The 15,885-nt window shown below is 43.6% G+C and overlaps 2 protein-coding genes across 3 annotated transcripts in view; both read left to right on the top strand.

The window, feature by feature from the left end:
- Positions 1-4,225: 4,225 nt before the first annotated feature.
- On the top strand, positions 4,226-6,988 carry LOC131880143 (succinate-semialdehyde dehydrogenase, mitochondrial-like). Of its 2 annotated transcripts, XM_059226672.1 has the most exons (6): positions 4,226-4,357; positions 5,006-5,101; positions 5,218-5,404; positions 5,459-6,277; positions 6,347-6,633; positions 6,720-6,988. In XM_059226672.1, exons 2-6 carry the CDS (start codon positions 5,040-5,042, stop codon positions 6,898-6,900), a joined length of 1,536 nt encoding a protein of 511 aa, XP_059082655.1. In that variant the 5' UTR covers positions 4,226-4,357; positions 5,006-5,039; the 3' UTR covers positions 6,901-6,988. The 2 variants fall into 2 exon arrangements, with proteins under 2 accessions (XP_059082655.1, XP_059082663.1); XM_059226680.1 differs by lacking the exons at positions 4,226-4,357; positions 5,006-5,101 and adding an exon at positions 4,659-4,964.
- A 4,944-nt stretch (positions 6,989-11,932) lies between these two features.
- The window catches only part of LOC131882312 (uncharacterized), a 9,896-nt gene continuing 5,943 nt past the window's right edge, over positions 11,933-15,885 (top strand). Inside the window, exons 1-3 of the mRNA XM_059229421.1 lie at positions 11,933-13,504; positions 14,520-14,790; positions 15,019-15,219. Of these exons, the coding sequence (XP_059085404.1) occupies positions 12,005-13,504; positions 14,520-14,790; positions 15,019-15,219 (1,972 nt within the window). The 5' untranslated portion in view covers positions 11,933-12,004. The remainder of the gene's footprint in view (positions 13,505-14,519; positions 14,791-15,018; positions 15,220-15,885) is intronic.

Below are 15,885 nucleotides of genomic sequence, written 5' to 3'. Positions count from 1 at the left end.
GTTGTACCATTTACACGGCTCAGCACACTTTGTTGCCTTGTCCCCAAACTAATTGTGGTAAAAACAGAAATCCATGTTCCACTCCTTCACCAAAGCTCTGAGAGTCATCCGATGCCTCTCAAGTAGAAACTGCAGTTGTGGCAATGGGGCTGACGGCGTTGACGGACGTCCTGATGCCGAGCCTGTCCATTACTGAGTCCTTTCAGAGCTTGTCAACAATCATGACAGAAGGAGGAGGTGGCCAGGTGCCTTTTAACTTCATTTGGCGTGTGGTTGAGCACAAATGCTTGAAGCAAGCCACAACTGCAGGAGGTCCCTGGAATCAACGACCTGACATGGCAAAGAAAACTTGAAGCAGACTGCTTACCAAACCCGTCAATGGCAAACAACATCCTTTCCTTCTAAGCACCAAGACGGACGCCTTGAGCTTGTCGTATAGGTTGTTAATGGGCACCACTGCCACAAGCCCCTCCACCTCGCAGATGACCTTGTGGTCTGAGGCCATTGTACATAGCTTCCTGTTTTGTGATGGGGGCGTGTTGTTCAGGAACGCAATCGCCAACTTGCGCACCCAAAGCTCAATACAGTCAAAACAGAAGGGCGGGATCTTGGCCAGCGCAGAGTTGATAAACATGGCGGGATCCGCCGTCACAGGCAACTGCAGGGTCAGGGCCGTCTTGCTGTCCATCTTCTGGTTGATGTGCTGAAGGACCTTAACCATACTAGAGGCAACTGCGGCGTGCATGAGGGTAGTGGGGTTGACCTTCTGGTTCCGCTTGTCTGGTAGAGGTCCTAGACCAAATGTACTCATGGGTTGCTGCAAGTAATATGACACTGAATGGAATGAAATTCCGCGCAATGACCTTTGGGTCGACGCCATTAGACACTCCACTATTAGATGATGAAGGTAAGGGTATTCCGCAGGTCTCATCAGGACTAAATCAGAAGGATTTAGGTGTAGTTGTCCAAGATAATGGAAAATTCGATGAGCATATCCAGTTGAAAGGTAGTAAGGCTTTTCAAACATGTGGTTGGATTTATTGCACGTTTAAGTCCCGAGTATAGTATCACAATGCTAACTCTGTACAAGTTGATTGTCCAGCCGCATCTTGAATATGCCTTGCCCATTTGGGCTCCAATTAGTTCAGCAGGTTTGCAAAAGCTCGAGCAGGTTCAAAGATGTTTTACTAGGAACAGTGAGGATATGAGAGAACTCTCGTTTTGGGAAAGGTTAGAAAAGTTGGGATTGTCCAGTATTCAGAGAAAGTACGAAAGGTATCTTTTACTGCCAGTCTCTCTTCTAATGCCGACGACACAAAGTTACTTCTTGCAAGTACAACTTGATTTCTGGTAGGAATGGCCAAGATTCCAGTAGCCTGGCAAAGGACCTAAATAGAATATACTCTAGAGTTACTGAGAGTAATTTGGCTCTGAAAGGAATAAAATTCCGCTCAACGACTGTTGGGTTGACGTAGAGGGCTATTAGGTTGACGCCTTTGAACACTCCACTTGTAGATAATGGAGGTAAAGATATTGAGTAGGTCTTACCTATGAAAGATGTAGGCGTAGTTCTCCAAAATGATGGAAAGTTTGATGAACATATCCAGTTGAAGGTGGGTAAAGCTTTACAAATGTGTGGTTGGATATATCACACGTTTAAGTCCAGAAATAGCATCACGATGCTAATTCTGTGCAAGTCGATTGTCCAGCCGCATCTTAAATATGCCTCGCCCATTTGGGCTCCATTGAGCTCAGTAGGTTGGACAAAGGTAGAGCAAGTCTAATGGTGTTTTTCACTAGGAATATGACAGGAATGAGAGAGCTCTCGTGTTGGGAGAGATAAAAAAGTCAGGACGATGCAGCGTGTAGAGAAGGTACAAAAGGTATCTGATACTGTACGTTTTAAAAAGTATCCATGAGCTTTGATCCAACCCAGGTTTTAGGGTCTAATCTAGTGACCGTAGAAGCTTAATGTGCGTTTTGGAAGCACCTCAAAGTCTTCATGAATCCAGTCTAGTTCGAACAATAAGGTCCACCTCTCTTCTTTCGCGGGCTCCTTCATTGTTTGATGTGCTTCCCTATAGCATTCGTAAGGAATACGTAGGCCTTATTGATCCGGTAGCAACTTTCAAGTCAGACTTGGACAAATTTTTAAGTAGCATTCCCGATCAACCCCATATTCAAGGACTACCTCGGTGTGCCAACTCAAATGTGTAGGTGGACCAAATATGACATAAAGATAAAGAGTTAATGAATAGACACATTAAAACCTTTAATTTGAATAGTATTGAGGATTGTAGCGGTTAGAAAAGCGCGTGAAAAAACCAACCCAACCCAGCACAAGTAAGAGAAAAATAATCGTCGGAACAAGGTTCCGTGAGACATTGTTTAAGGCATTAGGAAATTCTTGAGCAAGCCGGAGTTTGACAAGTCAAAATAATACCTAGATCAGAGCGCTTTGACCCAGCTCTCCTTTTGGAGTCCATTGGCCACATTCATTCATGTCTTTAGGGACGTGACGTAAATGGTCGGAGTCGAACCTAAGTTTGGCCTCACAACGTGATCCAGCTCTAGGCTCAGGTGTGGCAATTTGCAAAAAAAAACAACTCACCCAACTCTGGAATCCATCTCTGGAAGTGGAATCCATTCTGCCTGCTGGATGGCCGGTTGTTTTTCTGGCCTCTGCGGCTCCTATGGAGGTATCAGTGATTCCAAAGTCTCATAAAGCAGTGTCGGCTTGGAGTGCTGGGCGCGAAATGGCCGCACAACCTGGCTCCTCAAGCCCCTGATGCCCCTGACCATGAACTGGTCCCGATGGGCAGCGACGGAGCCCCCGCCCGCCGCTTCCTGGGCCCAACTCTTGACCGCATCTCGCCACTTCGAGGCGCACAATTGCCAATGAATTAGCCGCCTTGGCCCGCAGCGATTCGGTCACCGGCCCGGAGGCGGTGATTGCCCTGGCCGCCCAATCCTAGCCGGTGATGCATGATTGCGGCTTGAGTTTGTGTCGAGACTTCTTGCGCTACAAACGAGAACATGGCAGTCCGGCTGAGCGAGACCTTTATGTGGGACACGATCTGGACGAATTGTTCTTGGTGGATCGGCTCTTGAGTAAAGTAATGATGATGCCCACCTCAGGCCTTCATGTAGCAATGTGCGTCAAGTTCGATCCAAGGAAGACCTATTTTAAAATTATGATTCATCTTTCAGCGGCCACTCTCTTATGTAGATCCTGATGATCATTACACGTTGCGGAATGGTCTTAAAATAGCCAAAGATTGGACCCGGGTGGGCACCGACTCATCGCCAAAACACTTGAGCATGCAAGAACACATGACTTATGACGAAATACAACTATCCGCAGCCCTCATTCAAGTCTCCTCGCCCGCATGCCCCATCTACAAGTCAGTCCATACCCCTGTTAACGGGCGATGCTTATCTTTGCCACACCTTTACGTCTGACTTTATTCAGCGGTGATCGGTACAAGTTGGTTTTTCAACAGCCAAGTGTATTTATTCAGGATGTAGCTTTCCCTGGAGACTTATCTATTGGAAGCCAACGCCCGTGGAGAGTCCTAGGACAAGGGGATTTTTGTTTACGTAGTTTGTTTAGGGTCTGGGGGTGTGGACGTATCTAGCCTGGCAAAATGCGGTTAAACGGTTAACTTTGACCCTGATAAAGACGATTCATTTTGAACATGTGAAATATGTCGCTTTCCGCGGTTCCAAGATCCAACTGGTATCAACTCATTGCGGATTAAAGTTCCTTTTCTCTAATCGGTCTCTTTTTGACAAATTGCCTTTGGAATTCAATGAGTCCAACACGATGATAGTGGCCATGTATGCTTGGGATGGAAACGCATTTCCCGGTAAGTCCTCCTTTGGGAAAGAAAAGTAAGTTCATCTGGGTAGACAATTTCAGATTAAAGATGCGCTTTGTAGGTAGCGAGTACTGAGATGGAGTACTGGAGGCTTCCGGAGATCCTGTAGCGGCTGTTGCACTCAAATCCTTGAGTAGCAAAACTTTTACATCAATCCGAGGATTTGTGCCCTAAATATGCATGTGGTCAGTTGCGTCTTTGGAGTGCTCCACATTTCTGATCATGCAAAGAGGCAGTTATCAAAACGACCGTGATGGTTTTATAATAAAAGCTTTCTTTGGCAATGTGAAATAAATGTGATTTCGAGGTCCATCCAATCTCATAACCGGTTTCTTGACTAAAGTCTCTCTCTTACAGTCATTGAGTACGTGACCACCCATCGGGAAGTCTCTTTGTGTGAGAACCTCAAAGCAACACCTCCAAGAGACGCTTGTCCTCGATACCTACCAACATACTTGAAACCAACCTTTTAACTGGTAAGTCTCGTGCCCGCATCATGCCAAGTCGAAATAAAAAGCCAACAAGTTTAGCTCCCCAGGCGTTCACGAGTTTTTCAGGATCTTTGTTCAGATGTAGGTAGATATCTCTCAAAAAAACAACTAAAACTTATGACTGTCGTTTGGTGGTCTGGTTTTTGATGCAGCCAACGACGGGAAAGTACTTCAAATCGTATAAAAAAACACAAATGGTAACATCTATTTAGCTTTACATGCATAATTTTGTACTTAAACGTTGTGAAGTATCAGAAGCTAATATTATGAAAGCGGTCAAGACAAGTACTAATGGTAGCATTGAAGTGGCACCGTGTGAGACTTTCTTGAGCTTGCTGAGAGAGTCATCTTAAACCATCGAAGGCCATTGACAAGCGCTGAAGTCTATTCAAGCTGACGAGAGGTCATAAGAAACTTTTAAGATTGGACAACGACAGAGTCAAGAAACTTGGGCGAGCCTCACACATTAAAGTACACCGGGGATGATGATTCGCGTCTATGTGGAGCTGAAAATGTTGCCTCGCCCAACAACAGAGCCCGCGTCTCAAAACCGGATTCTTTTCCGACTACTTCTCATCCAAGTCTCCTGAAGGTAAGATGTGCACTAAGCTATGAGTTTGGTTTGTATTTCAGAAATTCGGACGGATTTGAGAAAAATCAGCTCACCATGACGATTACAATGGTTCAACCATCGTTCATTCGATTAGGGCAAACTTGCTTTAATCGTGGGTAAGATCAAGATTAAAAGTCATGGCTTCCTACTTAAAGTATTTTTGTAGTGAGCAATATCCCATGTTACGTAATAGGGTAACCATCTGCAACCGTGTGCTTTATGATTTCTCTAGAACCATCATCCAAATCCGAACCATGTCCTCCCTCGTTAAGAATAAGGCCTTCATTAATGGCGCCTGGGTGGAAGCCACCTCCGGGAAAACGTTTGAGGTCACTAACCCTGTGAATGGTAAGGTGATCGGATCGGTTCCCGACATGGATACAATTGATGCAAACAAGGCAATCGATGCGGCCCATGAGGTATTACATGTGCCTTGTCTCCTTTAAAGCTAGCTAAAAATATTTCCTATTTAGGCCTTCCAAACTTGGCGAGATACCACCGCTAAAGAGAGATCCGCTTTGTTGAGAAAATGGTTCGAGATGTGCAATAAGAACCACAATGAGTTAGCCAAAATATTGACTGCAGAGCAAGGAAAGCCCTTGGCTGAAGCCAAAGGCGAAGTCTCGTACGGATCCTCGTTTCTAGAATGGTTCTCGGAGGAGGCCCGGAGAATTAATGGCGATGTAGTCCAAGCTCCGGCAGCCAACAAGCGAATGTTATTCGTTCGTGAGCCAATCGGTGTGGCGGCTATGATCACCCCATGGAACTTTCCCAATGCCATGATCACCCGAAAAGTTGGGGCCGCCTTGGCCTCGGGTTGCACTGTTGTAGTCAAACCCGCCGAGGACACACCCCTATCAGCATTGGCTGTGGCCGCCCTGGCCGAAGAAGCCGGCATCCCCAAGGGAGTGTTAAACGTGATTACTAGTCGTTTGGAGAATTCTTCGGAGGTAGGAAAAGCCCTGTGTTCGTCTTCCAAGGTTCGAGCATTGTCTTTCACGGGATCCACCAGGGTGGGCAAAATATTGTACCGGCAATGTGCTGATACTGTAAAGAAAATCTCACTCGAATTGGGCGGAAATGCACCCTTCATCGTTTTCGACTCGGCTGATGTCGATTTGGCTGTGGGTGGTTGCATGGCCTCCAAGTTTAGGAATGCCGGTCAAACTTGTGTTAGCTCAAACAGGATCCTCGTTCAATCCGGAATCTATGACAAGTTCGTGGCCAAGCTGAAAGAAACTGTTGAGAAATCCGTGGTCCTTGGAGATGGTATGGATGATGGTGTGAACCAGGTGAGTTCTCTGAGTGTATAACTTGTATCTGCATAGGTGTTTATTCGTTCTTTTTACGATTTTCACTAGGGACCAATCATCAACAAAAATCAATTCGCGCGAGTAACTCGCCTGGTGGATGAAGCTGTCAATAAAGGAGCAAAGGTTGTTTTAGGAGGCTCCAAACACGATATTGGTGACTTGTTTTACAAGCCTACCATTATTTCCGAAATGCAAGAGGACATGGAGTGTTTCAAGGAGGAGGTCTTTGGACCTGTTATCTCGATCAAAAAATTCGAAACCGAGGATGAGGCATTGAAAATTGCCAATAACTCGGAAGTTGGTCTGGCAGGCTACTTTTACTCGAATGACGTCAGGTAATGATAGAAGGACTAAACAATCAGTTCACTTCAATGCTTAATAACTCAGACACCACTCATCCAATTTCCTTCTTTATTCTCAGTCAATGTTGGAGGGTGAGCCGGAAACTGGAAACTGGAATGGTTGGCATCAATGAGGGCATGATGTCGTGTGCTGAGGGTGCTTTTGGTGGGGTTAAGGAATCTGGAATTGGCAGAGAAGGATCCAAATACGGCATCGACGAGTACACAGAAATGAAATATCTTTGCTTCGGCAACCTCTAAGAACTACGTGAACGTCCGTTGACAAATCCCTTATCTTTATGAATTCCAAACATTTCCAAGCATAAATTTTATCCGTCACAAGCAAAAACATGCATATGATATTTTTTGTCGTCAAGACTTATCTGAGTATCAGGATCGTATCGCAAATGAATGCCAAGAAGAGGGCGCTTTTCTCGTCAAGATAATGTTGGAGAATTTACCCATTGCGATCTCATCCCCTTCATTCAGACCCCATTTTTCCTAAGCATACTGCTCCAGTTGATGTTCAATTCAGCCAAAGGCAAAATTTATGAGGTACTGTAATGTTCTTGAAAGAAGCGTCATCAGTTAGCGTAGTGCTTTACTTTATATGGTATGGTAAGCAATTGACTGACAAAGGTGATTTTCGTCTCAGATTACTGATGAACAGAAAGATTAAGATTGTTATTACAGAATTCGCCTTCAGAGGGTGTAGGGCAGCTGAAGAAGGAAAAAAAACAATGACGAATCGGCCAATCCAACCCCCTGCACAGCTTTTCGAACGCGCCACTCGTCACGAAGTGGAATGAAAGAGCTCTTAAAAGCAAAAAGGTAATAAGACGGTTTTACCACTTGAAGCGATTCCTCCTCCCTATCTTGAGGGGAAAAACCTTACGCGTTATTTTTAACTTGAAGCCTAAAACCCTTTTGTTTCTACTCATATTTGGCCGTTTCTGCTCATTCGTGCCAGGCCATCAAAAGAGAGCAGATTTGAAGGCAATTTTGGACGCTGGTCCGGGGATGGTTTGAAACAGCGTGCCAGATGAATGAATATTCTTGTCAAACAATAAAGTGCTGAAGCAGATTGTACATTATAAATAAGTGGGGAGAACATTTTATACATTCAGAAGGCATTTTTGGGCACTACGAGACGTGAATGATGGTCCTACCCTGGACTATGCTACCTGCCTACTCGCTTTTGAAACAAGAATATGATTTGACTGCCACATGTACGCTTTTAATGAGACCCAAGAAATTATTATCAGTTAATCAGAAGAAAATAAACAAACAAAGTCTTAGAGCCCTGCTTTTATCAGGTTATTTTTGATCTTTGATCAAACAATTTACTTCATGTCATTCATGTTGTCATGCAGGATGTCTCCGGTTCGATTCTCCTCCCCGACCTTTCTCAAAGGTACCTTTTAGACGCTAACCACACCCACAGACGGAGAACCACTCTGATACGGACCACGACACTGCCTATCGGAAATTTATACAGATGATGTGATGGCTAGCTTCTCTGGCCGGTCGAGGTCCACCCCTCCGACCCTAGCACCCCAAATACAAAAAGAAGAAAAACTGTAACGAACCCAAAAACCCAAAACTCGTTCCTTTTTTGAAGTGATCCTAAACGTTTTGCTTCTCTCTTGACAACCGAGGAAACTTGAAGCTGTTAGGGAATCTAAACAGAAATTGCCATTTCTGCTATTTAGATCTAATTTATCCTCAAAAGGCTAAAAATGAGCTCGCTCTTAACAAGATTAAAGGTGCTTGTAGTTTTAAATCTTATTCCATTGGCAATGCTTCTTTATTATTTACATATCCTGAATCAAATTCCGTTTAGATCTGATTCAGATCAAAGTTGTAAAGCATTTTTTTTTGTGCGGACTTTCTTACCGCTACCGGGATTGGAATCCCAGCAGTTCAAGACGAGAAGATTATTTATTTTACTTGACTTTTATTTATATATATTATTTGATCGACCAACGAATTGGAGTTGGCTGATATGGCTAATCCTTGAATTTAAGGTTGATCCGGAATTTTAGTCAAAAACTTGCCCAAGTCTGACTTAAATCTTGCTACTGGATCAACCCCTACATAAGCCCTACGAATATTTGAGGGCAGCAAATTGAACAATAAAGGAGCCCGAGAAAGAAGAGAGCTGGACTTCATTGTTCAATTGGCTGGCAGGAAATATTTCTTTGGCTTGACTGAGTATGTTACACCAAATTTTCCAGCCCTCCACATTTCCATGACTAAAGGCACAGGTTTTTAAAAAGACAAGCTATCAAATATAGCTCGGTAGTTGTAATACTGGTTTTCTATCGGACAATTTGTGTCATTGCTATGTCAACAAATCCGTTTTCTGAGGGCTAATCTTTTAAAAGCGAATGACCAATGCTACGAAGTAACCTAATTCATGATGCCTTAACCAATGCAATTATCTGGTATAATGTAAAACAAATGTTTCGAATAGACATTCAATTCGCTCGCTCTTAACAAGATTAAAGGTGCTTGTAGTTTTAAATCTTATTCCATTGGCAATGCTTCTTTATTATTTACATATCCTGAATCAAATTCCGTATTACAAAACCATACAAATAACTAGTGTTGGAGAAACGTTAAAATCAAGTAACATGACCCTACTCAAAAAAATTGCGCTCTTTACTGATTTACTGTTTATACTTCATACGTCCATACGCATAGTATGATATTAACTGAACAGGATTAGGATGAATTGGTAAATACGGTATTTACGACTCATATACGTATAACCTGATGACCTCCAAACCTCGATAGGAAGATCAACAAGCATCTGTGCAAATTTCTCGAAGTACGCTCTGACCTCAACTGCGTCCAATTTTGGGCATTCAATTTCAGGTGGGCGGTCTTGATTGGTAGTTTATGTTAATGAGATGTTCACCGTCAATTTACCTGACCACCCAACAACACCATGTATCATCTGTGGAACGCCCCTCAAAACACTGTATGGGTAGCCAACCCTTCCGTCTTCCAAAGACATTTTTTTCCATTCCGACATTGATAGACCAGGGGACGAGAAATGACAATGAACTCACACACAAGGAGAATGTGGGTGGGGCTATTTTCTTCGTTTTTTGCAGAACCTGAGAGTGGATAGTCTGAACTTTGGGTGACGTTTTAGAAGGAAAGCAGAGATTAAAACGCTTGATAGAAAGGGCTCTATGTACGTACGTATGACCTATGCACACTATCAGTTGTTTATGAATAATGCACCTTGTCTCTGTAATGCCTCTTGCGGATGGAAACTACCACAATTTGAATGCCGATTTATTCCATAGTTTCGGTAAATATGCAGGGCCACCAAGAAAGGTAAGATTCCAACCAAAAGCGAGGTAAGACAAAAAATGTATGTCTAAGAGATGTTAACGGACGATAATTTTGGCCGTCTTCCTCAAATATGCATGAGAATGCCCTTAAAGCTATCTACTGCTCCATGCCTGGCCTGAAGAGAAGGGCGAAAATGTTTGCAAACCAAATTACTTGAACTAGGGGGCTTGGGATCCTCAAGTCGAGTTTAGAAATCTCTGGATGAGTGAGGTATTTGACTTAAACTTGTTAAAAATCCCTCGCAGGAAAAATCTCACACCCTTCAAGAAATACCCGACTATTTATAGCCTACTTCAACCAATAGTGCGGAGGCAATAAACTCGACCAATGTAAAGTACGGAAGGCATTAAGATCCATCCAACGAATTCCACCAAGTTCCCGATGAAAATAGCACATCTTTTATCATGATATGACGAAAAGGCGGAAGAAAAACAAACATGTACGATCGATTAGTTCTGTCTTATCCAAGTAAATTAAGCTCGTCCAACTCGCAGGTGTCGATCTCATCCCTCTTAGTTTGCCTGTTTTTCAGACAAACCACCCAGGTAGTTTGAGTACGTACAAAACCGAGCTATGAAAGCATTATCAAATCAGAAACCTGACCCCTAAAAGCTAACTTGAGTTTCCTTAAAGCTTCCACATGGTCCTCTTGATTGGTGCATGAAGGAGCAAGTAGTGGCCATTAGTTTTTTTGGCACTTGGACGCCAAGTGCTGAAAGCCGTTGGAATGAAATGGAAAATCTTGCAAAGAACGTTGATAACTCGAGTCGACTGTGCTCTGATACTGTTGCATCGTCATTGTGCCAGATTGGCGTGCTTTCTTGTCCCTTTTTTGTTAGCACAGAGCTTTGTAGCAGGTAAATTACATGATTTCATAAACGTCCAGTGTGACTACGTTTCGGTCTACGAATAAGAAGCAACTAACTAAGTAACAGCGGGAAACTTCGAAATAAATCACGGTTTCAAATCAAGACGAGCAAAAAAAGGCTCAGCAGGGAATAGAATGGGCAGCCACCGTAAACTGACTCAATCCTTTCACCATTTACAATTTAGAGATGTCACCATCTTCACTTCAAGATTCCAACTGCTCCTTCTAGTCACAAACGAAACCCGACCCTCACGGGCCTCGGGTTTTGAACATTCCAATCCTTTTCATTCGAAATTACAACTCATTCAACATACATATGGAAATATTTCCTACACAGGCGCTTTAACTATAGTGCTAAGCCTACATATTTAAAGACTAGTTCTTTTGTCGGAAATGTACGCGTATCTCTTGAAATTGAGCCCCAATGGCAAATGTAATTTTCAAACTCGTCTTATTTGCTCGAACGTTAACAGCTATGTAGAAATGGTGGCATCACTTTGAAAAGAGCCTTTTGAGTGACCTTAGTCCTTTGATTTCCTTTCATTCACAGATGGACCCATTCTGGCGAAACCTGACAACCACCTTCCTGAAGATAATCATAAAGCACCGTCTTGACGGGCCTGGCCTGCTTCGGTTGATTTTTCTCGCCGGCTTTGGAAGTCCAAGCGGAGGTTCAGATTTGGCCGGGGAGGAGAGGGGCGAACTTTTTTAACACGTTCTCAGACCGCAAGCAGCGCATGAACGATCATGATGATGATGATGGGTACTACTTCGACTACTTCTATTGCTACAGTACCACCAGTACTACTCAAAGTCGCCGTCGCACTCGTCGACGTTCACCTCTAAATCATCCCTCGTATTACACTTTTTTGGCACACAATTATTGTGAAGTGACGGACTCGTAGGATTACATTCAACCCGGTGATAATCCAAGTGACAGCAGAGCTTGCCAATCCGAGAAATTCGTCATTTCGCCAGAATTAGTTGTGATATCCTCAAGTGAATGCGTGAGTGCGTGAGAGTGCCTTTAAAACCTTCGCAAAGTGAATGATAAGCAATTACGAAAATGCCGTTTAGACGGCTTTAAAACCCCAACAATACCAAGAGTGACACTCAAATTAGCGAATAATGGCATTGTCACTGATCTTTTTAATTAATTTGACCCTTGTTTTCGCCACTTGTCCAGAAAAGGCAACGCTCGAAGACATTACTACCTTCCCCGAAATTGGTCAGATCGATAGCCAACATGTCTTTGTGAATTGGACCAGACTTTGGCCAGAAGTCTCTTGGACAAACTGCTTCTCATCGGCAGTGATTGTCATCAACGGTCGTGATGTTGTGGATGTGCAAGATTTGTCTGTTAAGGTACAATCATTAGAGGTGGAGCCGTGCCAAGAGATCAGAGTTATAATTGAGGTTACGCTGATGGAGACCAACGATGATATCGAGTCAATGCCAAGTGAGCGTGATTTTCAGACCTTCCGAAGTCCCAAGGGCAGAGTGCTATCCCTAGACTCTGCTGAAAGCGATCAAATTGTCAAGTACAAAGATCATTGGAATGGCACCTTGGACCTCTCGACCATCTTGATCGAAACTTATTTTCGTCAAGTTATCGAGGATCCCCAGTGCCATCGAATAGCGCAAGTGGAGCTTCGATATCGAGTGGTTGGAACGGACCTTTGGAATATTGTCAAATCAATGGATATCTTTAATAAGTTAAAGGAAGAGATAACTGGCTTGGATATTTGTTTCGAATATGAAGTGGCGCTGGAACTGATTGGGACAACAGGAACGGAATCCACCACGGTGAATTTGGGTCGCATTGGTCCTCCCAGCAACGATGTCATCAAAAGTGCAATGGCGTCGGGGTTTAGTTATGAGCCCCCTTCAGCCCAAGACATCAGTGCATCCGAGATCTTTGCAACTTCCACTGTGCTCCGTTGGACCATGCCCAATTCATGCTTTCATGGTGTAAACGTGTCTTTGGTGTCATCGTTCTCGGGTCAACTTGTTCAAGAGAGGGATGAGGCAGGTCGTTCATCAGCGCTTAGCCCGGTCGTTGCGAGCCAGACAGTAATGACAACCTCATTGGAAGATCTCACTCCTTGCCAGGATTACACTGTCTTACTCGAGTCATATTTCACTGTTGACCTGGGGGAGGGGCTCTTTTATAGGTCAGCGCCTAATAGTTTACCTGAAATTCAGTTCATCACCCGACCAGATTTTTCTGACGAACATACCCAATTTGCCATAACCAGCCTGAGGAGTAAACGTAGAGGAAGCTCAATGAGTCTATCCTGGAGGAAAAGTGAATGGCCATGCCTTGGGCCAAAACATTACAACGTCTGGATTTGCTCAAAACAGTCCACGAATCAGAGCTCATCCCCATGGTCCGATGCAAAATCATCAGAGTCTCTTTTTGAAGAGGTGGAGGAAGACGACGGCGATGATGATGATGATCATCATGATGACGAAGAAGAAGAAGAAGGGGAGGACGAGGATGAGAATGAGATCGGAGATGGGCAAGAAAGGAAGGAGGAGAAGTGTCTAGAAAGTCAAGAGATCATTTCAGACGGAAAGAACATGGCGGTCAAGTTTCAAGGCGTAGACACATGCAACACTCTGAAGGTAATGCTTATGATCATGAGTTTGCACGTAAATCTCGACGTGGCGGGGAACACTAAGCGTGTCATCACATTGCGATGATTACTTCTCCAAAGTGAATATTTTTCAAAAGCTGGGAGGGAGCAATTTGCAATTTTGCACTTGCGGAAAGGTAAATGACCGAAATGAAAACGGACGCAATGGACAAAACCACTATTGCAATAGCTCACGAATGAGCAATGACACTCTCACACATTGATGCCCGTGATATCTATTTTTTTACTTTAGGTCCGTAGAGATTACAGATTTCATTTTGCAAGGATAATTTTATGCGATTTCGATTGCCTCTAGGTACTTGGCTTAGTCATGAAGTTCCCTTGCTCTTTACTTTCACCGCTCTTTGCTTTTTAATAAATTGACGAGACAAAATAAAATGTCGACTTCCATAAACATAATATCATAAAACGGTGCGTTGGAACAAAATATTATTGTACTCCTTTCTGCTCGAGTCAACTAATCCTTTAAGGGCTGTCTTTACTTACTTTTTGTTGTTAATCACATGTGTAATCACAAACACATTTGGCACATGTCATGAGTCACACAATAACACACATAGCCACTCACTTTAATATCTCATGGGTAGTCAAAGAGGTTGTTGGTTTACGTTGGTTTTCAAAGCACGAATAAATCGGTTCTGATCTTGAACCTCCTTCCTATTGCTATTTTCAACCACAACCTCAAACTTCGTAGTGACTCAATCAATCCAAGTCGCCTACTTACTGTGTATGCTGTACAATTCAAAGTACGAGCCTTAATTTGCCACATGCAAATGGTACATGCAAATCGGTATTGCATTAAAGCCCTCAGTAATTCGTCGCTTGATGGTTCACATGTGTCTTTGCTAAAGGGTGATGACTGATGACAGAGCTCTTCCCAGACCTAGCAAATATTGACACGGGTCATTGGGCAATGGCTTTTTGTGTGTGTCAAATCCATTCTCTCAAGCTCTCAAGCTCAGGCATCTTTTTACAACTTTCAGATTCGGATAGGGGTTAACATGAAGGATGAGTTGACGGATGAAGCCGAAAGTACCAATCTTCCTGAATATATGGACATTGACACATCGGTTGAGTTGGACCAATCAAAATGGACATTTGAGACGGTCTTGGTGTCTAAGAAGTCGGTTGAGGCTCCCAAAGGATTGACTCTGTTTTCAGTATCAGATCACACGGTCACAATCCGCTGGCGTGTGGATTCTTGCGCCACGTCATATCTGGTTTCCTTGTCAACCGGCTCCAAGAGTTGGAAAGGTGAATAATAACAAATGTGCTGAGGATGGTTGGATGAACGAACACCCTCATTCCAATTTGCGAATTATCCTTGGACATCTCACGCGTGAACGGTTGGTTCTCTGGAATTCGTTCTCACCATTTCCATTAGAGTCAGCGTGACGCATGAACCCCAAGCTAGGCCGTGTTTGATCTAATTGCTTTATTTTCACTCCATTTATGGCTGTTTGAATTGCCCATCTTTTACAGGCGAATTTGGAGCCAAAACTTCACATTTGTTAGCGGCCAATCAGGTTCATAAAGTACTCATGGACGTCATGGACGGATCCACGAGCGAAGACAACATGTCAGCTAATGATTCGGACACCAGTTTATACGATTCAAGTTCATATGAAGACGACGAAGCCCACGAAGTTCTAGCTCGCAAGAAAAGAGATTTTTCGGAACAAAGTAAGTAGAAGCACATCCATGCAGGTGTCTTTGATGTAATTGTTATAAGCGAATCCAGTTTGGGAACTAGCGTTTCATTCTCATCGATCACTACAATCATAGGTAAAATTGTTGGCACTCACGAAATACGTCAATCTCGTAAGATCTCCAGCCACTGGATTAGAACTATGGAGCCACATCCCGAATTGAATTTGTTGATAGAGACCTTTGAGGGTTCAATGAACTTACGAGTCTCAAAACATTGGTCGGGCCAAAGACTTCTCTCTCATATTGGCGCTAATGTTGGTTTCAAACATCTGAATCATACGAGCCTAACCAATTACTTAGGCCTGGCAAAATCTTGCCCTTCAGGGCGCAATCATCATTCGATATGGGTGAAACTGAACGAGCCGTTGGATAAGCAACGGTTTACTTTGAATCCTGCCAACCCTTTGATTTTGAGGCTCCGGTTTAGATTCTACCCAAAAGATCTCGGTCATTTGACGCAATATGTTCATTTGGAAGGGTCTTCAGACGAGATTAAAGCCCTCAGATGGCTTTATCATCAGATTGCCAGCGATCATGAGTCCCAAATGGACTTAGATTTGAGCCAAGTTCAAGCCCTGTGGTCGCTTTGGGCCCAAATCCAGTTTGGTCGGGTTCAGGAATATCCGCCCAACCGATTGG

The sequence above is a fragment of the Tigriopus californicus genome, chromosome 1 (assembly GCF_007210705.1).
Source record: "Tigriopus californicus strain San Diego chromosome 1, Tcal_SD_v2.1, whole genome shotgun sequence".
Taxonomy (NCBI): domain Eukaryota; kingdom Metazoa; phylum Arthropoda; class Copepoda; order Harpacticoida; family Harpacticidae; genus Tigriopus; species Tigriopus californicus.
Note: the sequence above shows the minus strand (reverse complement) of the source record. Positions and strands in the feature narration are given on the sequence as shown.

Bases quoted from the DNA above. Each gene is read 5' to 3' on its own strand.
- LOC131880143 (XM_059226672.1), top strand. From the start codon at position 5,040: ATGACGATTACAATGGTTCAACCATCGTTCATTCGATTAGGGCAAACT. The intron at 5,405-5,458 runs GTATTACATGTG...TTTCCTATTTAG, and splicing joins CAATCGATGCGGCCCATGAG to GCCTTCCAAACTTGGCGAGA. The intron at 6,634-6,719 runs GTAATGATAGAA...CTTTATTCTCAG, and splicing joins TTTTACTCGAATGACGTCAG to TCAATGTTGGAGGGTGAGCC.